The sequence below is a fragment of the Syzygium oleosum genome, unplaced genomic scaffold (assembly GCF_021117445.2).
Source record: "Syzygium oleosum isolate NSW1041296 unplaced genomic scaffold, Sole_v2.1 Sole_v2.06, whole genome shotgun sequence".
In the NCBI taxonomy this organism is placed as follows: Eukaryota; Viridiplantae; Streptophyta; class Magnoliopsida; order Myrtales; family Myrtaceae; genus Syzygium; species Syzygium oleosum.
In genome coordinates, this window is record NW_026607490.1 from 2,260,583 (window position 1) to 2,283,510 (window position 22,928).

At 41.6% G+C, this 22,928-nt stretch overlaps 2 protein-coding genes and 1 pseudogene across 2 annotated transcripts; all 3 read left to right on the forward strand.

Annotated features, from left to right (window-relative positions):
* Positions 1-215: 215 nt before the first annotated feature.
* On the forward strand, positions 216-2,629 carry LOC115688792 (G-type lectin S-receptor-like serine/threonine-protein kinase LECRK3). Its single transcript, XM_056312801.1, has one exon. The coding sequence runs from the start codon at positions 219-221 to the stop codon at positions 2,604-2,606; it is 2,388 nt and encodes a 795-aa protein (XP_056168776.1). The 5' UTR covers positions 216-218; the 3' UTR covers positions 2,607-2,629.
* A 5,189-nt stretch (positions 2,630-7,818) lies between these two features.
* On the forward strand, positions 7,819-21,152 carry LOC130138407 (uncharacterized; annotated as a pseudogene).
* On the forward strand, positions 21,090-22,425 carry LOC115688794 (G-type lectin S-receptor-like serine/threonine-protein kinase RLK1). Its single transcript, XM_030614716.2, has one exon. It carries the CDS (start codon positions 21,409-21,411, stop codon positions 22,228-22,230), a length of 822 nt encoding a protein of 273 aa, XP_030470576.2. The 5' UTR covers positions 21,090-21,408; the 3' UTR covers positions 22,231-22,425.
* The last annotated feature ends 503 nt before the right edge of the window (positions 22,426-22,928 follow it).

The following is a 22,928-nucleotide window of genomic DNA, read 5'->3' on the forward strand; positions in this document are numbered from 1 at the left end:
ACGCTTCCTATTGAAGTTTTTGTCAGCCAGAGCCTTATTTTTTGCGTTGAAGAAGACTTTCCTAGAGTTAAGATCTCCGTAATATAGAGAAGAAAACCGAAACATATTATTTCCGATTTAGAAGGTTGTGCAGCTCTATAAAGCATGAACAAAAGAGCTGATACTTCACAACACAAAACAGATTTTATAGCATTAGAACTACATCTCACTTTGCTTTGATGGCAAATTCAGCCCTTCATTACAGGCACTCCATTCGCATGGTTGCTACACTTCCCTTTCTTCTCTCACTTGCATACATCTTCACAACTGTAACTGCACAAAGACAGATCAACATAAGCCTCGGTGCTTCTCTCACACCCACCACCACCACCAGCACCAACGCCTCCTGGCTCTCGTCTTCTGGTGTCTTTGCATTCGGGTTCTATCAGCGAGGCAACGGTTATGCAATTGGAGTTTTCCTTCCACGAACTTTGCATAAAACCACGGTCTGGACCTACAACCGAGATGACCCTCCGGTCCCAAGCAATTCCACCCTGCGTTTCACCCGTGACGGGAGACTAGTCCTACAGTCTGCAGAAGCGCAAGAGAAGCTTGTCGCTATTCCTAGTGAGACCGCGGTCTCAGCTTCTATGCTCGACACCGGCAATTTCGTTCTGTATAACTCGAGGCGGGATGTCATATGGCAGAGTTTTGATTGGCCGACTGATACCCTCTTGGCAGGTCAGCATTTATCACCAGACCAGCAGTTGTTCTCGAGCGCTTCTGCGAGCGACCAATCAACCGGTATCTTTCGCCTCAAAATGCAAACGGATGGAAACCTCGTGCAGTATCCTGTAGATACTCAAGACGGCACGAACTCTTACTGGGTGTCTGACACCAACGGAGTCGGTAACAATGTGACACTATATCTCGATAATGATGGTTATCTCTACCTGTTGAACACAACAGGTGAATATGTAAAGAATTTCACCACAAGTAGAGGACCTCCTGAAGAAGGAATAATCTATCTCATGAGACTTGACACGGATGGGATTTTCCGACTGTACTCGTACAACGCGACCCAGAATGCCGATCTGTCAGTGGTATGGTCGTCTTCTGACGACAAATGTATCCCTTGGGGCTTATGCGGGCTCAACGGGTTCTGTGCGATGAACGATCAGAACGCCGAGTGCAAGTGTCTTCCAGGATTCGGACCTGTGAACCAGGGGAACTGGACATCCGGTTGCCAGAGGAACTTCACGGCAGAGAGCTGCATGAGAACAGACTCCGCCACTAGGCACACCATTCAACCTGTCTCTAACACTGTCTGGGATGATGATGCGTACGACGTTCTTACATTCTCGACCAACGAAGAATGTCAAAAGGCATGTTTGCAGGATTGCCATTGCGAAGCCGCAATATACAAAACCCCATCCTGCAGAAAGCAGAAGCTACCTCTGAGATATGGCAAGAGAGACCTTGACGACACGAGCATACTCTTCATCAAGGTAGGCGAAACTGGATCTAATGAGAATGGAACGAATGGCTTCATGCCAGAGGGAAAGAAAAGACCTTTTCCGAGAGATGTTCTATTTGCAATTGCATCATCTATTGCTTTCGCATTAGTCACCCTGGCAGTGTCGGGATTCATTGTTTACAGGTATCATGTTCGGCTATATGAAATGCTTCCCAAGGAGGCAAATGGTAGCATAATAGAGAATCTTTCGCCGAGATCATATACTTATGAAGAGCTGAAGACAGTGACCAAAGATTTTGCCGAAGAGATTGGCAAGGGAGCATTCGGAACAGTGTATAAAGGCACGCTGTTGAATAGCCCCAAGGTTGTAGCTGTTAAGAAACTAGAGAAGGTCTCATCGGATGGTGAAAGCGAATTCCAAACTGAGGTGCAAATTATTGGGAGGACTCATCACCGGAATCTCGTCCAATTGCTCGGTTATTGTCTTGACGGACACAACAGGCTTTTGGTGTACGAGTACATGAGCAATGGGTCGCTCGCGGATCTACTCTTCTCGCCCGAAAAACAACCTTGCTGGGATGATAGAGTGGGAATTGCTCGGCATATAGCCAGAGGCCTCCTGTATCTCCACGAAGAGTGTGAAACCCAGATCATTCACTGCGATATAAAGCCACAGAACATACTAATCGATGAACATAGGCGAGCGAAAATATCCGATTTCGGATTATCAAAGCTGCTGAGACCGTATCAAACCAACACCATGACGAGGATTAGAGGAACAAGGGGGTACGTCGCACCAGAGTGGCACAAGAATTTGCCAGTGACGGTGAAAGTAGACGTTTACAGCTTTGGCGTCGTGTTGCAGGAGATCATCTGCTGCCGAAGAAGCTTGGATTGGAGCCTTCCCGATGAGGAAGCGGTTCTTGAAGAATGGGTCTACAGCTGTTTCCAAGCGCGAGAGCTAGAGAAACTAGTCCATGATGAATTGATCGACAGAAGACAGTTGGAGAGAATGGTTAAAGTGGCCCTTTGGTGCATCCTTGAAGAGCCATCGCTCCGTCCTTCGATGAGGAAGGTGCTTCTGATGATGGAAGGCACAGTGGACATTCCAATACCTCCTTGTCCTACTTCCGTCCTCAGTGCTATCTAGACTTTCGCCACAACTGCGCCGATCGCCATGAAAAACTTCTCCGACGTGAGACTGAAATGTACTTGATTGTCAATTCCATATGGAGAAACTGTTCGAGAGGTTTATTGATGCGAGGCGCATTGCTAGTTTGTCTCATTTGAATAGAACTAAGTTTTATGTTCTTTTTGTGCTATTCATCTTCTGGGAAGCAAAAATAATGCAGAGTTCATTTTAACAAATTCATTGCTTTCCTGTGGATATAGACATGATCATAAGTTCTCTGGTCGTTTTTGCACTATTCTACTGCATATGATTAAAGTTCGGAGTGTTGAAATGTGTCTCGAGTTTGAGCTCGTTGAACAAATACCAAAAATCAAAGCGTGTGAGTTTGTCTCAAGAAAATTAAGTCCATAGTTGGACTTTTATGATCGTCTACGATTTTCTTAAGCATGCCGGCCATACTTTTCAGTTCTCATATTAAATGCTCTGCATGTGAAAGGAAGAAAGAAGACAGAGACAAAGAAAACATTGGAGTTGGCGTGTATGAAGAAAGTGCAATGGGCATTCACACTGCATGGGTCAAAGAAAGAGGAAAGAAGAGTCCATGAACGTCCATTTTTCTTCTCTGCTTCGTTACATGTGCATGCATGCCATGAAAATTGGAGGGCGCCGTTGCTCTTTAGAGATTTGTCTAGTGAATTTAATGAATCCATTCTTTGTCTCGTTCTTCCTCTTATAAAAGGAAAGAGAGACGTCCAACAAAGAGAGCGCCAAGTTCTTGGTGGCCGAGAGAAGGCAGAGAGTTCTTCTCGTGAGGGATTTTGTTTGTTGTAATTATACCCGAGTGATTTTAGTCGGTTAAATTCTTGTGAGTAGAATTTGTATAATTCCTTGGGTGAGATTTCACTAGGAATTGTGAGGGGCTAAACACTGAGTGAAATATTGGGTGTAATTGGGGGCTGAGAAATACCGAGAGTGTATTTGAGTGCTCGAGTGATTGTAATCTTCATTGTATCGCTTGTTTCTATAGTGGAATTCTATGCTACTTTACCCGTGGACGTAGGTTCCGATATTTAGACTAAACCACGTAAATTCAGTATTCGATTTCCTTTCTTTCATTCCGACTATTTTATCCGATTCGCTTGGCTATTATTCTCAACACAGAGAATGGCATGGAGGGAGAGGGGACAGAGAGTTTGCCTATCAACTTGCAGAATTTGGAGCTCTGATACCATGTTGAATATTTAGAATGTTGTGTGGAAGCATGATTTTGGCATCGATGGTAGTTTTTGGTTTAATGTGCAAGTGTGTATAGGACATATTTGGTAAAGGATGGACAAGAGAACAAGGTAGGATAACTTCAAGGATATAGATAATGGGATAAAGGAAAAATAGTTTCATTGGTTGAACAAAATAGTTATACAGATATAGTTGATGGAGGAGTATTGGTGGAAGAGCTAAGGATGTGGATTTCTGAGCTCACTCCTCACACATCCAACATGAACAATTGCAAGCCTTTCTATGGGCAATTACAACCGACTCTATCCACCGCCTTCAACCAAATTGTCTCGGACTTGTTCAGAGAATTTTTGCTTCTTACATGCTGGACATTTTCTAGCCATAATCTCTAACTACCCAACACTTCGTCTAGCGGATTCTAGATTGTAGTTTAGTAAATCTAGGAAATTCTAGAAAATGGATCACAATTTTCAACATAACTGAATGCGGAAAGGTGTTTTATATTTTGACAAGTATTGCTCTACATTAATACCTCTTGGAAAAAAAGTTAATAAGCGTAAAAAAGTTGCGGGTAAAAAAAAAAAAATATGACCAGATATCCGGTAATTATCAATTCTTATACGCATCTACCAACCTTTATTTTGTGTGAAGTGTACCAGTTTTTCTTCCGTTGATTTCCAACAAGTTTTATTTTACTCTCATTTGATTGTTTTTTTTAAATTTATCAACTTTTAAATTTAGTTTCCCACTTTTAATTACCTCACTTGCCAACTCGTTAAGCTTACCATGTCTTTTCATTAGAGCGATTAGCAATTTTTTTTTGATTAAGCTACCGACTAGCTTTGCAAACCAAGTTGCTAATGTTTATTTGATTTTTAAAATTATCAACTTCTCTTTTCTATCACAACAAATTTCTTTACTACAAATTTTTATTTATCTTTCTTACCAATACCATTTACCAACTACTATATGAAATTACCTACCTTAATTTGAGTGACTTATCAATTTTTTGTAATTAATTTACCAATTAGTTTTGTGTTTCCAACTCTTATTTGAATTGCTTATCGATGTTAATAATTATTTTCCTAGGTTACCAACTATTTAAATTGACCAACTCTATTTAAAAAATTACCATGTTCAATTAGAGTGATTACGTTACTAGTTGGTAACTGTGATGGAAGTTATAGTAGCGTTGGGCTTCTATCGGGTTTCCGATTAAGTTACTAATTAGTCTTACTCACACTTACTTAAGCTAGATAAGAATGTTTCTTTTTTTTTTTGGGTTTAAACTATTGACATGTCTAACCGAAAAAAAAACTTCTCGTATCAATAGTAAATTTTATTTACTTCTCATGAATGATTTAAATTTACAAATATTTTATGAAATTACCACCATTTATTTGTGTGACTCGCTAGCTTTTCTCCAATTAAGTTATCAATTAGTTTTCAGTTACAAACTTTAATTCGAGTTGTTTATCACTATTTACGTATTTATTTATTTTTATAGTTACCAACTTTTCAATTTTTTTTTGTCTGTCTTACTTTAACTTTTAACTCACTCTCAGACTTTTGCCCTGTCTCTTGCAAAGCGCAGGAATCGAAACCCACATCTGAAACTACATGTCCCCACCCCTAGCCCCCATGATAAGGTAGAGATTCGAACTCCTCACCTCCCCCTTCCCAAGTAGGAAGGTTGGCCACTGGGGCAAACATCCCAACGGTTAACTTTTCAATTGAGTTGCCACCTTTTCCTCCTTTTGTCTTGCTTAGGGCTTGTTTGGTAAGTTGCCAAACAGTGAAAATTTCTGATCTTTTGTTCCCAGAATTAGTTTTGGAACAGAAATCTATTTGGTAAATTTTTTGTTCCCGGGCACAAATTTGCAAAAAATTATTTCCAGAATTAGTTTTGGAACAAAATCAAGAAGCAAAAAAAGTAGCTTCTTGATTATGGGAACAAGAATCAGAATTGAAAAAGAAATTATTTTTTTTCCTTCTTCTTTCCTGTTCTTTACTGTTCTTCTTCTTCTTCTTCAGTTCTTTTTGCCTGGCTGGCCACCGGTGATTAGCGATCGACAACACATGCGAGGGTGTCGCAGCCCTCGCCGGCCTTTTCCAGCCCTCGCTCGAGCCGGCGAGGGTCGCCCTCGAGGCTTGCGGCTTGGGCAAGGGCCGCCCTCCCCGGATCTGGCGAGGGCGGCGGTGAAAGTCCAACCCTCGCCAGATCTGGCGAGGGCGGGCCTCGCCCAGGTCGCGAGCCTCGAGGGCGGCCCTCGTTGGCTCGAGCAAGGGCTGGCAAAGGCCGTCGAGGGCGGCCCTCGCCTAGGCCGCGAGGGTCTAGCCCTCGCCCTCGCCGGCGAGGGGGACTCTCGCCTGTGGTCGGCGACCAGGCCATGGCCAAGAAGGAGGAGAAGAAAAAAAGAAAAGAAAAAAGAAAGAAAGAAATATTAAAATATTTAAAAATATTATTAATAAAAATAAATTTTGTGCCGTTACCAAATGCTTTTCTATTCCAGAAATGGAAATTTTGAGCTATTACCAAACGCCTTCAAATGCTCAGAATCAGTTCTCGGGTACAGAATAAAAAGAATTATTTCTGAACAGAATCAGTTTCCGGGCACAGAATCGTTGTCATGCGCACCCTTAGTAACTATTCAAATTTACTAACTCTTTTATAGAAATTCCCATAGTGATATCAACTTTTCTCTTATTAAGTTACCAATTTATTTTGCGTTTTTGATATTTGTTTGAATTAGTTATTAACATTTATTTGAATTTGTTTCTTTTTTCATATCATCAACTTCTTGTCGCTGCAAAAAAAAATTTCTTTTATTTGAAATCCGGGATCCATGACTGACCACTTGATGCTCAATCAAATCACGTAATTTTGCCACAGTTGAAGAGTTTCCTTGATAAACAAGTGTGGTTTTTTTTCCACCGCATATTCATGGTAAAATCCAAGTCTTCAAGCGCTAGATTTTTGCGTTACCGTGCTTAACACACGGGAAGTCTTGGGACGACCTTAGACAAAAACCGAATTCTTTCTTTGAAGCAGACTTTCCTAGGGTCAAGGTCTCTGTAAAAGAGAGAGAGAGAAAACACTTGGCTTCTTTTGTTTTGTTGCAAACTTGACATTTCTTTCGAATGTTTTTCAAGAAGTCATTTTTCAAGAAAATGACATAATTTTCCGCTGTTGATTGAATCGTGAAAATGAATTGGAAATTATTTTCGTCGTTTGAAAAGGAAAATTTGAATTTTATTTTCCTAAAGAGACATAACACTATTCATATCATATAAGAGATACCCAATCGCCAAGGTCCCAGTTGCAGGAGCCGGAATTTCTTGGGCCCAACTAGTGGCAACTTGACCATGGGCGCCAGAGACCCAGACTCGGTCTTGATGGACTCGGGCCTAGGCACAGGAGCTAGGTACTCGAGCACGACAGCCGAGGACCCGGGCACGAACTCTAGGGCTGAGGCCCAATCTTGAGGGACCTAAGACTTTTGGGTCGGCTCATTGAGAAACCGGGCCTGGGAGCCAGTGATTTGGGCTTGAAAGTCCGCTACCCGTGCATAGCCATCGAGGACCCAAGCACGGGTATCGAGGTCCCAAGCATGGCTATTGGGAACTTTAGCACGGGCATTGGGGACCCAAGCCCCTCTATGAACCTAACGTTGGTTGCCGGTGACTTAGGCTCTGTAGCCAAGTAACTGGGCACAGCCATAGAGGACTTAGGCACCAGAATCAAGGTCTTGAGCCCGGCTACCTAGGAATTAGGCTTGGCCCCAATGGCCCGAGCTAGAGCGTCGTTGTCTTGGGTGTGGGGGCCGAGTACCCGAGCATGGCTATTAGAGACTCAGGCATAGGCACCGGGGTCTTAAAACCTGCCTTTATGGATCCAGGTTCAGCCTTGATGGACCCGGGTCCGGATGCCACTGACTTTGGTGTGGGAGTTGGGGACCCGAGAACGAGCAATAGGGTCTAGGGCCCGGACTCCATGGACTTGGGCTGGAGTGCTGGAAAATTTTGCATGGGAGACGGGTTCTCGAGCATGAGTATGGGGGTTTCAGGCTCGGGCATCGGTCAATTGGGTGTGGGAGCTACATACCTGGGCACAAATATCAAGGTCCTAAGCATGGCCTCTATGAAGCATGACCTCTATGGACTTGGGCCTAGCCTCGATGGACTTAGGCCCGGGCATCGAACTGAGGTCTCGAGCCCGATGTTTTTAGACTTGGGCCTGGGCGTTAGTAACTTGGGCGCAGAAGCTAGGTACCCAGGCACTCTTGCTGGGGGACTTGGGCATCTCTTGATGGACCTAGACCTGAGAGTCGGGTACCCAGGCATGGTGGCCAAAGACTTGGGTACAAGCCCTGGGGTTTCAGGCATGGTCACTAAGGACTTGGCCATGGGGCATCGCGGTCTTGGTCCAGGCCTTTGTGCACTAGTGCCTAGCCTCATAGGACCCGGGCACGGGCACGAGCGTTGGGGTTTCCGTGCTCAAGCGTCGAGGTCTCTAATGAAATTGTCAATGTGTAGTTAAATTGTGCAACATGATTTCTGATTTTCAAAAACGAAAATCATTTTCCTGAATTTAGATATAGATTTTCCGTCAATTATGAAAAGATTTTTTATTGACTCATTTTCCTAAGCAAATTAAATGCCGGCATACAAGGAAAATGTTTTTCGACGGCAAAATTTTCGTGTAACCAATGGAGCCTAAACATATTAATTTTGAATATAGATGCTTTGCTCTATAAAGCACAAAAAAGGGAGCTGATTCTTCACACCAAAAAACAAGTTGGAACATCAAGACAGGCCCAAGAACTACTTCATCTCACTATGCTCTGATGGCTGATTCAATTCTCCATAGCAGGCGCTTCACTTTTATGGTTGTTGCACTTCTCTTTCTTCTCTTTTGCCTTCATCTTCACAAATGCAAATTTACAGAGACAGACGAACAAAAGCTTTGGTGCATCTCTCAGCCCCACTAGCACCAACGCCTCGTGGCGTTCTTCTTCCGGCCTCTTCTCATTCGGATTTTACAAGAGAGACCGTGGTTACTCGGTCGGAGTCTTCCTCCCGAGTACTCTAGGTGGAACCGTGGTCTGACCGCCAACCGAGACAACCGTCCGAACGCGAGCAAAATCCACCCTGCTCTTCACTGGCGGTGGGAGACTCGTCCTGCAGTCTGCAGCCCAATTATAATGTCCCTACATGAGAAGTTAAGAGCATAAGTGAAGTTTATTATGGTATTGCACCGCTCTCTTCTCACTTCCCCGTTCTCTCTAGTCTCAAAAGTCCACTAGCAAAGAGCAAACTTTTTGTTTGATTTGTGTATTCTTTCCAACGTGAATTTGACTTATAATATGATTTGAAATATCTATTTTAACTTAGAATTAATGAGAGATTTAAGAATATTATGAGATTTATGAAATCTCATTTAAAAATTGTTATTTAATCCATTGTTTAGTCATATATCGATACCCATAATCTTATTATAGACCTGGGCTATAAATGAAATTTTAATGTGAAAACTTGAGGCTTAAAGATGTTTGGATTTGCTTCATAATGGAAAGAGACTAGTTTTACTCTCTCTTTCTCAAATCAGCTCTATCTCTATTAATTTCCTTACTCATACTTGCGTATGTGTGCTCTCATATACTAATACTATCAACAAGATGTTCATTTAGATGGAAATGGAGAGTTTGGTCTTCTAATTATGGTCTTAGATTCAAGTCTTGTTGTGCACACTTTAGGAATAGGATCCCGAATGCACCAGGTTGATGTGGGTGAGTGCGCCCTTTAAAATCACTCGAGGAGATGGACCAGTCGAATAGAAAGCTGATTCAGACCAACATGATCGCTCGACAAATATATATATATACACTACCAAATGTTCACAAGCGTTGTGTGTATATGAAAAGTTGGCATTTGAAATATTAGGCGAAATGACTTTTCTTCAATATATTTAAATCATAAAAAAATGGAAGCTTATTATTGATACATATTCACAACATAAAGAAGTTATTATTAATGCATGCAAAAAGATAATAATTTTCAAGATCCGATATCTTTTAAAGAAAGGTTAGTGCATGATCGAAATCTCCAAATTTTGATACTGAAATATTTGAGAGATAAAATAAAATAATACCTAGTGTGCCAAGACATAATATTTGTAAAAAATAAGTCATTAAGAAAATACTCAAGGTAAGAAAAAATGGTTGAAATTTGTTAAAAGTAGGAGACTTTTTTTTATTCCATATTTATAATAGTATTAATTAACTAAACAAGTTAATTAACACTATCAAACCACCCTTGGTACGATCATCCCATGATTCAATTAGTTCATAGAACTTTTTAATATATATGTTCAAGACTAGACTGAAGTAGACTCGTCAAACGGGTGGGTCGGGTCGGATTTGGGTCAAATTGAAAAATGATCTGACTCAAATAGACCAATTTTCATGTAATGCAAATTTAGCGACCTATACTTAGCCCGACCCATATTGCTAAAACGCTTTTGTATTTAACCTAATCTAGGAAAACTCATATTCAAACCGAGATGAGAGTGCGCAGTGAGTAAGCGTGAGATCGAGTAAAAGCTAAAGAGAATGAAAAAAGAGCATAGAAATGAGATGGATCTAAGTAAGTTGTAAATCCATTTATGACTCATTTATTGAATATAATTAATTTATATAATAACTTAACCCATCATATATGGGTTAAGAAATTGATTTATGATATATTTTGACAGGTCTAAATTGAAGTTTACTTTGGTTCTTATCATTTTTTAAAATGTTGTATTTAGTACAACTTAACATGTCAATAAATTGCCAAGCTATATACTTGACCAGAACAAATTCCCTTTGATGATACTATAGACCTTCCAGAAGTTGGCCTCTCCAAAGTTCTTTTATATATATATATATTGAATTTGGGAAAATATTCAGTGATTTATACACGCCACATCACATCACGTGCTTACATGGTGTGCATAAACTCACGTGAATTCACTAATAGGTCAGCATGTGGCTCTGAGCTGAAATAAGAAGAAAAATTATATTTTCAGACTCTCTCTCCTTGGCGCCCTAGGAGGACTGACATCTCTCTTCGAACGCCTCTAGATGGACTGCGCAAGCAACCTAGCATTTAATGCTCTCGTTTATTGGCCTGTTCTATCTCTCTCTCTAATTCCAGGTCTGAATCAGCTCTCAAATGGTGAAGTCTCGATTCTGTTAGAACAGCAAAATTCAAAGAAAACATGAGAGAGAGAGAGGTGGAAGGCTCGTATTGGCTTCTGGGTATTCTTACACAACAGCGACATGCTTTTAACAAGGAAAAACTTGGCCAAAACCGAAACTTTCTTTTGCCGGATTAAACCAAAACTGACGAATTGAAATGTCTACGCTTGGATTTTTGGGTGGCTCATCCAAAGTCTCTTCTTTTCGCGGGGGGAGGAAGAGGAGGAGGGGAGGTGGAAGACGACCCTCCCTCGCGGCCGTTGCCGGACCCCAAGGAAGAACATGCCAATGAGAGAGAGAGAGAGAGTCCCAATGCGGAGGCGACGAGGCGTAGGCGGCGGAGGCTCGGGACCCAGCTGCTGCGACCGGCCTTTCGCTTTTCGCCGGAACCCCAAAGCTCGCCGGCAGTTTGTAGAGCCCGACGAGGAGTGAGAGGGAGAGGGATGCTCTCTGGGGAAGAAGAAAGAGTCCAAAGTGAAAAGAAAAGAGGAATTCATACGTGAAAGAGGAGAAAGAGAGAGAGAGAGAGAGAGGGAGAGAGAGAACCGAGCAATATATGAGAGCATTCAATGCTAGGTTGCTTGCACAGTCCATCCAGAGACGCCAGAACAGAGATGTCAGTCCTCCTAGGGTGCCAAGGAGCGAGAGTCTGAAAATATAATTTTTCTTTTTATTCCAGATCAGAGCCACGTATCGCCTTACTAGTGAATTCACGTGAGTTTATGCACGCCACGTAGACACGTGACGTGGCGTGCATGAACCATGAATATTTTCGCACCTTGACTTGACTTGAAGACTTGCGTGAGAACTTTGCATGGATCTTTGAATAAAGTAACCGCTCGTAATACTCAATAAAGAAGAACTCGTATTCAGGAACGAATTTAGAATAAGCATGCTGGGAGAGCCACGTCGACACGTACATTTGACTAGTTAACCATTTTTTTTAGAGTGAATGGATCTATGCAATATCGAATATTGATTTTTAGGTAGTTTTTAAGTGAATGTATGATAGAGAATCTTACGCAAAAATAAAGATATATTTATTTTTACGATTAAATTTTTTTTATCAACAAAGATGTAATTTTTTTTGCTATAACCAAAGATGTCTTATTTTATGAAATAAATAGTACAAGATATTTAACCGTTTTAGTAGATTTTTACAAGAGCTCTTGGCTTTTTATGATTATTAACACAATAAAATCCTTTCCATAAAAATAGAATTCTTTCCTCAAATTTCTTCGAAAATCCAATAGATGCAACCTTTTAAAGGTTACTCGATGTCGCCAAAACTACAACGGTCCGAATAGTAAGTATAACATTTCTTTTACTTTTTTTTTAGTAAGTATAACATTTCAATAAGCACAAAAGTATGTTATTTCTCAAGTGGGAAACTATTACTCACTTAATCATCTATACTTCGTAGTTAGAAGCACTATTATCGCAAGATTTAGCTATCAAATGTCAGTACACGTAATATAATTAAACCAAATAAATTAATGATGTAGCTTCATGAATTTGGGGGGCTCCGGTTTACAAAATGAACGTTCTAAATGATGCTATAGACTCTGACAACAAAAAAAGTAAATGACTTTCCAGGCTTGACATTTAAATAAATCGGGCCGTCATATTTGACAGCTAGCGAGAGATTGCTATTTTCTTAATGTATTCATTTTATAAAAAAACAAGTCTTAATATCCAATATTATTCAATTAAGATGAAATGAATATGACAGCCGCTAATTGCAATAAATTGAATTACCGATTACGAGACTTATTTTGCTTTTGCCCCCCATTCCTAGTGCTTGAATCTTAAACTTTGAAAATAAAACGGAGGTATTCCTCTATTCATACTTGAGAGCCAGCCCAACTACTGAACTAGAGGCCTGATTGAATTAGCGATTTGGCGATTATTTCAACCTAACGAATGACCAGAGAGAGAGAGAGAGAGAGAGAGAGAGAGAGAGAGAGAGAGAGAGAGAGAGAGAGAGAACCTATGTCCAGTCATGAAAGTGAAATATCTACTGACCTAGTGGCCTTACTGAATTCGCAACTTGGACTATAATTTAAATCTAGAGATGACCAGCAACAAAACATATTCATTGTACATTACATCGATACTCTGCCCAAGTCAGACCAAACTAAGATTCTCCGTATAATTAATTTTACACTGGTCATTGTATATAGATCATCCCGGTCCTTAGTCAAATTTGGACTTAGTAACCTCGAGTCAGATTCAGTTCGAATATCCGGCCTATAAAACACAGGGAAGAGTTCTAATCTAAATCATCAGTTTGAGTACTGATAAGAGCGACTGAGATCAGGAACATCAGTCACATAGCCATCCCCTGCTCATTTATGGCTCTTCCCTTGTTTTTCCTCGTCCTTGTGTTGATGTTCGCATCTTCAGCTTCGCAGCAACAGATGAACATAAGCCGAGGCTCCTCTCTGACGCCCAAAGCCGACTTGTCCTGGCTCTCGGCTTCAGGTCTCTATGCTTTTGGTTTCTATCAGAGAGGCAATGGCTATGGCCTGGGAGTTTTCCTAGCCAGAATCCCACCGCAGACCGTGGTCTAGACTATCGACCGAGACAACCTTCCATTGCCGGGCAATGCCACCCTGCAATTCACCACTGACGGAAGGCTGATACTAGAGTCATGGATGCCGGGACAATTCGCCGAAGTTGCTGTTCCCAACGAACCCGTCATTTCGGCTTCGATACTCGACTCAGGCAATTTCGTTCTTTATAATTCGAAACAGGGCATAATCTGGCAAACCTTTGACTCCCCCACTGATAGCCTCTTGCCAGGCCAGAATCTCCCTGCGGGCAATTGGTTGGTTTCGAGCACTTCGGAGACCGATCAGTCATCAGGTGTGTTCCGTATCAAGATGCAACATGACGGTAATCTCGTGCACTACCCGGTGAACTCGATAGATGGACCAGCCTACGCATACTGGGCGATTCAGACCGGCGGTATAGGAGACAACATCACTGATGTGGACATCGAACCCTATCGAGGAGGAGGTGCTAGTGACCCGTTGTTCTATCCGCTAGGCCCAATCACTCGAGCGAAAGCGAATGAATTCAAACAAGCTGTCGGCATCATGATTCAAGATATTTGGAATGGAGACAATCTGGATTCGAGACTTGTAGATTCTGAAGCTCCTTGGCGCAACATGATTACTCTTGGTCCAGCAAATTCCGAAGGAACTTAGAATTGATGAACTCCGAATTGGCTCAAATTTGGATGGACGCTTGGAAACGGGCCGTTGATCAATAATATGACGTTTTTTTAGCGATTTGGAGTCGTTTAGATGAACTTTTAGGCCTTTTTCCATTTTTGGACGAATTTTTAGTAATTAAGGTTATTTTTGTAATTTTAATCCTAGTAGGGTTAGGATTAGGGTTAGTACCCTATATAAGGTTGCTTATAGATTTCTAATTGGAAGAGGCAGAATTTTATATAGAGAAGTTTTCTTCTTGAGTTCTCTTGAGGACTAGATCTTATCAAGGCTTCCTTTGTGACGATCGAATTCAACTTATCGAGCAAGATCGTGAATTCTCTTGTTCGTGGTGTTATAGCGTGGATTGGTTGACACAGGTTCGTCAATAGGTCGCATTCATACCGAGATTACTAATCACAGGTTCGATTGGGGGTCGAGGTCAGCAATTCGTAACTCACAGATCTTCGTAGAACGATCATCTTCTACACAGATTCATATCATCTGGTATCAGAGCTGTATCTACAAGGTCTAGTTATCCTACTTTTACTGCTTTTCATTCATCAATCTAGGGTTTATAGAAACTAGGGTTTACAAAAACTAGGGTTTACAGAATTAGGGTTTCCTTATTAATCGAATTAGGGTTCTGAATTTGTTCTTGCTGTGATTTCAATTTTGATTTAGGGTTTTCGGTCCTAGTTGTTTTTTTTAATATTGTACTTGAGTTCGTAAAAAAAAAAAGCCAAAAAAAAGCAAAGAAAAAAAAATTCAAGAGGACGACTCATTTTTTTTATCATTGATAGTTGGACCGAATAAATTTTTTTTTTTCAGTAGCAGAAATTGAATATAAATCCGAATCTAGGAAAAATTTGCTGAATTGCTGAGTTGAGCGGTATATTGCTGAATTTGATCTTGCTTGGTGGTTTATCGATTATTGTGAGGAGCTTGTGAAATTGGATTCAAGTCTGAAAAAAAAGAGCTTGCTAGAAGGAAACGAGAGGTAAAAGGCAAGAGTGTGTGAGTTTAATTGAGAGAAGAAAAAGCCGAAATGAGTTAAACACGAGAGGAGTGACAAACACTTCGAGCGGAAAGCGTGAGGGAGTGACTAGTGAGATTTCTTTTATCTCTAACATTTTCTTGCAGGTTTAAAAAAAAATGTCAAGCTTAGGCCAGGGAAGTGTGAATCAAAGGAAGGATCGCACTCATCCAAGGGATGATGCGATTCTAGCAGGCATCCAGCAATTGAGTTTACAAATTGAAGCACTTAGCAACCGAGTTGCAAGATGTGAGACGAGACTTGAAGATGATCGAGAGCCACCACGAGGGAGGCCACAAAATTAGCGAGAGGAGCCTAGGGCACAACCTAGATGGCAGCGGCAATTTGATGATGCATATGTGTCCGATATAGAAGATGATCGAGATGGCAGGTTTGAGAGGTGAAACGGATGCCGAGGATTTAGACATCGAGAAGATGATGAGCTTGGCAACATCAAGATGAAGATTCCATCTTTTCAAGGAAAGAATGATCTTGATGCGTATCTAGAATGGGAGAAACGGTTGGAGATGGTATTTGATTGCCAGCGATATTCTGAGCTCAAAAAGGTAAAAATTTCAGCTGTTGAATTCACTGATTACGCTATAATTTGGTGGGATCAACTTGTGACTAGCAGGAGACGCAATGGTGAAAGACCACTAGAAACGTGGGATGAGATGAAAGCAGTGATGAGGAGGTGCTTTATACCTAATCATTACCACAGAGACTTGTTCCATAAGCTGCAAAATCTCACACAAGGCAATAAGAGTGTGGATGAATACCATAAAGAGATGAAGATTGCTATGATTCGTGCTAATGTGGTGGAAGACCGTGAGGCTATAATGTCACGATTTTTGTGTGGTTTGAGCTGAGATATAGCAAGGGTGGTAGAGCTGCAACATTATGTTGAGTTGGAGGAATTGGTGGATAAGGCCATCAAAGTTGAGAGGCAATTGAAGTTGGACCGAAATTACAAGAGTAGTGGAGGTTCAAGCTCGAATTGGAAGTCCCATTGGAAGAGAGATGAGAAGCCGAATTGGAAGGGAAACAATCCCAAGGCCTAAACTTTGAAGGAAAAAGAGAAGGATGGCAAAGTTGGTTCGAATCCGACTTCAGGTAAAACTGAAAACCCTAACACTAAAACTTGTGATATTAAATGTTTCAAGTGTTTGGGCAGGGGTCATATGGCAAATCAGTGCCCTAATAGGAGGGTGATGATCATGACTGGATATAATGATGTTGAATCGAAAAGTGAGAGGAAGGAAGATGATGATGATATGCTACCATTGGAGGATTGTAGTGATGTTGAGATACTAACAAATGGTGAATTGATGGTGGTTAGGCGTTCTCTTAGTGTTCAAGTCAAAGAGGAGGAGCATCACTAGCAACGCGATAACTTGTTCCATACAAGATGCTTGGTGAATGGTAAGATTTGTAGCTTGATTGTTGATGGAGCTAGTTGTACAAATGTAGCAAGTTGTACCATGGTGGAGAAGTTGGGATTGAAGACTGCAAAGTATCCAAGACCATATAGATTGCAGTGGTTGAATGATAGTGGTGAAGTAAAAGTATCGAAGCAAGTCCGAGTTCCATTTGAGATAGGGCGATATGAGGATGAGGTGATGTGTGATGTTATACCTATGCCAGCAGGGCATCTTTTACTTGGTAGACCATGGCAGTATGATCGAAAGGTACATCATGACGGGTACACTAACCGATATTCATTGGTGATGAATCAGAAGACATACGCATTGGTGCCAATAACACCTACTGAGGTGTATGAAGATCAATTGAAACTACAATGTGAAACTGAGAGAGAGAGAAAAAAGTGATAAAACCGAGGGCCTGCGTGGAAACTCTGAGACGCAAGTAAAAGGAGAGGAAGATAAAAGTAGAGTGGTAAAAATCGAGAGAAAAGGAAAGCGAAAAGAAAAGAGAGAAGATAATTTCTATGTAAAATCGAGCGAAGTGAGGAGAGCTTTGATTCTGGACAGACCAATACTTGTACTTTTGTACAAGGAGGCACTGTTTACTACTAACGAACTTGACCCGAATTTGTCAAGTTCTGTCGTGTCTCTGTTGTAGGAATTTGAAGATGTCTTTCCTGATGAGATTCCCGGAGGTTTACCACCGATTTGAGGCATAGAGCATCAAATCGATTTGATTCTCGGTGCACCATTGCCTAATCGACCCGCATATCAAAGCAATCCTGAAGAGACAAAGGAACTTCAGCAGCAAGTTAGCGAATTACTAAAGCAAGGATATGTGAGAGAGTTTCTTAGCCCATGTGTTGTTCCTGTTTTGTTGGTACCAAAGAAGGATGGGTCTTGGCGAATGTGTGTTGATTGTCGAGCAATCAATAACATAACGGTAAAGTATCGACATCCTATTCCTAGGCTAGATAACATGTTGGATAAATTGCATGGAGCTTGCATATTTACTAAAATTGATCTGAAAAGTGGTTATCATTAAATTAGGATGAAAGAGGGGGATAAATGGAAAACTGCATTTAAGACCAAGTACGGGTTATATGAGTGGTTAATCATGCCATTCGGTTTAACTAATGTACCTAGTACTTTCATGCGACTTATGAATCATGTTCTGCGTGCTTTTATTGATCGATTTATAGTTGTCTATTTTGATGATATCCTGATATATAGTCGAAGCCTTGATGATCATATTGAGCATGTGCGAGCTGTTTTGCAGGTTTTAAGGGCTGAGCAATTATATGCTAACCTAAAGAAGTGTTGTTTTGTAATTGACAAGTTAGTATTTCTAGGCTTTGTTGTTGGTGCTGATGGAATATAGGTTGATGAAGAAAAGGTGAAAGCAATCCGTGAATGGCCGACACCTAAGACAGTAGGAGAGCTGCGCAGCTTTCATGGTTTAGCCAGTTTCTATTGTAGATTTGTAAAAGATTTTAGCACCATCGCCGTACCTTTTAATCGAGGTTATCAAGAAGCACGTGGGTTTCACATGGGGAGAAGAGCAAGAGAGAGCATTCAATCTGTTAAAGGATAAGTTGGCTGATGCTCCTTTGTTATCTTTACCGAATTTCAATACTATTTTTGAGATAGAATGCGATGCTTCTGGTACATGAATTGGAGCTGTGTTGATGCAAGGAGGACGTCCCATAGCGTATTTCAGTGAGAAGTTAAGCGGAACGACATTGAATTATTCGACTTACGATAAGGAGATGTATACTTTGGTGCGCGCTTTGGAGACTTGGCAACATTACTTGTGGCCAAAGGAGTTTGTGATCTACACCGACCACGAGACCTTAAAGTACTTGAGGGGGCAGCAAAAGTTGAACAAAAGACATGCCAAATAGATGGAGTTCATTGAGACTTTTCCATATGTAATCAAGTACAAAAAAGGTAAGGAAAATGTGGTAGCCGATGCACTTTCTCGAAGGTACGCAATTCTAACTACTCTAGGAGCAAAGTGTCTAGGTTTTGAGCATATCAAAGGTTTATACGCTGACGATAATGATTTTGGAAGAGTATTTGAAGCTTGTGAGCATGCTGCATTTGAAAAGTTTTATAGGCATGATGGATATCTCTTTCGTGAAAATAAGTTGTGTTTGCCTAGATGCTCTTTGCGCGAGTTGTTAGTGCGAGAGGCACATAGTAGTGGTTTAATGGGGCATTTTGGAATCAATAAGACTTATGAAGTGCTGCATGAACATTTTTTTTTGTCACATATGAAACAAGATGTCACACGAGTTTGCGAGAGATGTATCGCATGTAAGCAGGCTAAGTCTATGATTAAATCACATGGTTTGTATACACCTTTGCCTATCCCGACGCATCCTTGGGTTGATATCTCTATGGATTTTGTGTTAGGATTGCCTAGGTCTAAGCATGGCAATGATTCTATTTTTGTGATTGTTGATCGATTTTCCAAGATGGCTCATTTTATACCTTGTCATAAATCTGATGATGCATCGAATGTTGCTGAATTGTTCTTTCGTGAGGTTGTGCGTTTGCATGGCATGCCTAGGTCCATTGTTTCTGATCGAGATACTAAATTTCTGAGCTACTTTTGGAAGACATTGTGGAAGAAGTTAGGTACACAACTTTTATTCTCTACTACTTGTCATCCACAAACTGATGGTCAAATTGAAGTAGTTAACAGGACTTTAGGGACATTATTGCGTGCTATCATTAAAAAGAACATTAAATCTTGAGAAGATTGTTTATCGCATGTTGAGTTTGCTTATAATAGGAGCGTGCATTTTGCTACTAAATTCACACTGTTTGAGGTCGTCTATGGTTTTAATCCCTTAACTCTATTAGATTTAACCCCTTTGTCTGTTGCTGAGTGTGTGGATTTAGATGGTGCTAAGAAAGCTGAATTCGTGAAGACTTTACATGAAAAGACGCGGCTGAATATTGAGCTTAAGACAGAGCAGTATGCAAAGCAAGCTAACAAAGGGCGCAAGAAAGTAGTGTTTGAACCCGGCGATTGGGTTTGGGTTCATATGCGCACAAAGCGTTTCCCCAAACTGCGACACTCTAAATTGCTACCGCAAGAGGATGGACCATTTATGGTATTGGAGAGAGTCAACAATAATGCTTACAAGCTTGACCTTCCAAGTGAGTATGGTATTAGTGCTACTTTCAATGTTTCTGATTTGACTCTTTTTGATGCAGATGCTGATTTGAGGGCAAATCCTTTACACGGGGGAGGGAATGATGTGGACATCGAACCCTATCGAGGAGGAGGTGCTAGGGACCCGTTGTTCTATCTGCTAGGCCCGATCACTCGAGCGAGAGCGAAGGAATTCAAACAAGCTGTCGGCATCATGGTTCAAGATATTTGGAATGGAGACAATCTGGATTCGAGACTTGAAGATTTTAAAGCTCCTTGGCGTAACATGATTACTCTTAGTCCAGCGAATTCCGAAGGAACTTAGAATCGACGAACTCCGAATTGGCTCAAATTTGGATGGACACTTGGAAACGGGCCTCTGATCAATACACACTACTTTAGTAGTGAATGATGATGTTTTTTAGCGATTTGGAGTCGTTTAGATAAATTTTTAGGCCTTTTTCCATTTTTGGACGAATTTTTAGTAATTAAGGTTATTTTTGTAATTTTAATCCTAGTAGGGTTAGGATTAGGGTTAGTACCCTATATAAGGTTGCTTATAGATTTCTAATTGGAAGAGGCAGAATTTTATATAGAGAAGTTTTCTTCTTGAGTTCTCTTGAGGACTAGATCTAATTAAGGCTCCCCTTGTGGCGATCGAATTCAACTTATCGAGCAAGATCGCAAATTCTCTTGTTCGTGGCGTTGTAGCGTGGATTGGTTGACACAGGTTCGTCAACAGGTCGCGTTCATATCGAGATTACCAATCACAGGTTCGATTGAGGGTCGAGGTCAGCAATTCGTAACTCACGGATTTTCGTAAAACGATCATCTTCCGCACAGATTCATATCAATCACGCTCCATATGGACGATGATGGCTTTCTCTACCTCATGGGCCCTACCGGTCAATATGTGAGCAATATCACCTGGAAAGGACTCCCAAAGAACAACACAATGTATCTCGCGAGGATCGATGCGGATGGTATTTCAGATTATACTCATACGACACGATTAAGAAAGCAAATTGGTCTATTATATGGTCGTCCTCGAATGACCTACGCAGCTTGAAGGGATATGCGGGCTCAACATGTACTGCGTGTGCCTTCCGGGATTTGCAACGGTTCAAGAGGGAAATTGGACATCAGGTTGCGAAAGGAACTTCACACAAGAGAGTTGCAAAAGAACGAGCAAAAATGCAGACTACACCATCTAGCCGGTCGCAAACACTGTGTGGGAAGATGATTCGTACTCTGTCCAGTAATTACCAACCATCGAGGAATGTCGAGCCACATGTTTGCTCGACTGCAATTGCGTTGAAGTGATATACAACATCGGCGAGTGCAAAAAGCAAGGCCTCCCTCTGAGATTCGGCAGGAGAGACCTCGCCAATTCGAACATAGTTTCCATCAAGCTGAGTACAGCTACGTCGGATGCAAATGCACCGAAGTGAATTAAAAAACTGATCAGGATTGACATTTTGGTTGTGAGTGTCTCGTTGATGGCTTTGGCGTTGATAATTCTAGTCACTCTTCGGGTCCTCGTTTACCGGAACAGGCTCCCGGGACATCAAATGTATCCAGAGCATGGAGTAAGCATTGGATGGATAGAGGATGTTGGACCGAGACGCTTCACTTATGAGGAGCTCAAGGAAGTGACCAAGGATTTCAAGGACGAGATCGGTAACGGGGCATTTGGAACAGTTTACAAAGGCACGCTGCTGAATCGTCGAAAAGCGGCAGCCATCAAGAGGCTTGAGAACATCTCTTCTGATGGGAACATTGAATTCCGAACCGAGGTGAAAATCATCGGGAGGAGTCATCACCGGAATTTGTTCTGCCTGCTTGGTTATTGTGAGGATGGATACAACAGGCTTTTGGTGTATGAATATATGACCAATGGCTCACTCGCGGATCTGCTCTTTACGCCCGAAAGACAGCTTCATTGGGAAGAAAAAATGGGCATTGCTCGCTATATAGCCGGAGGCCTCCTTTACCTCCACAAGGAGTGTGAGACGCAAATCATCCACTGCAATATAAAGCTTCACAACATACTACTCGACGAGAATGGAAGGGTGAAAATATCTGATTTCGGACTGTCGAAGATGTTGAAGCCGTATCAGACCAAGACCATGACTGGAATGCGGGTAACCAGAGGGTACATTGCGCTGGAGTGGCACAAGAAATTACAATTGACAGTGAAAGCCGACATCTACAGCTTCAGGATTGTGTTACTGGAGATAATTTGCAACTGGAGGAGCCTGGATTGGCACCGCTCTGAGGATGAAGCGATTCTCGAAGAATGGGTTTATGGATGCTTTTAGGCCGGTGGGCTGGCAAAGCTAGTGGACTCCGAGGAGGTCGAAACAAAGCAACTGGGGAGGGTGGTTAAAGTAGGACTGTGGTGCGTCCTGGAAGGGCCATCGCTTCGTCCGTCCATGAGGAAGGTGTTGCTGATGCTCGAAGGCACCGTGGACATCCCCATACCGCCTTCTCGGACTTCCTTCCTCAGTTCCATGTGACATCCCCATACCGCCTTCTCGGACTTCCTTCCTCAGTTCCATGTGACTTTCTTCTTCATGTCTTCCACTTCCCTCCCTGCTGAAATTTGTCAATAATGTGAGTGACTTGAGCTGAAGCATGCAACTGTGCTTGGTCTGTTTTCGTTTTCTTGATGCTTTAATTGCAGGTTGCTTGATGCAATTCCAGTTGCTTAATGGAATTATAATAAAGTATTAGCAGGCTCATTTTAGCAGGACGGTCAATGTTGGCTACGCGTAGCAGAGGTTGGATCCACCTTCCCAATACACGTTGAGAGTGTACCAAATAGATTTTCAGCTCTCAGTCTCTTTTGCATATAATTTAGGAAAGCAAACAAAGTTGGTGAACTTCTTTAGGGTTTAAACACATAATCACCTGAGTTATCAAGGGCACGGAATGCTTGTTAGGGAACGTTAATGAATAGACGACTTTTACCAACTACATTTAGACCTGTTAAACGGGTGGTTCGGGTCGGGTTTGG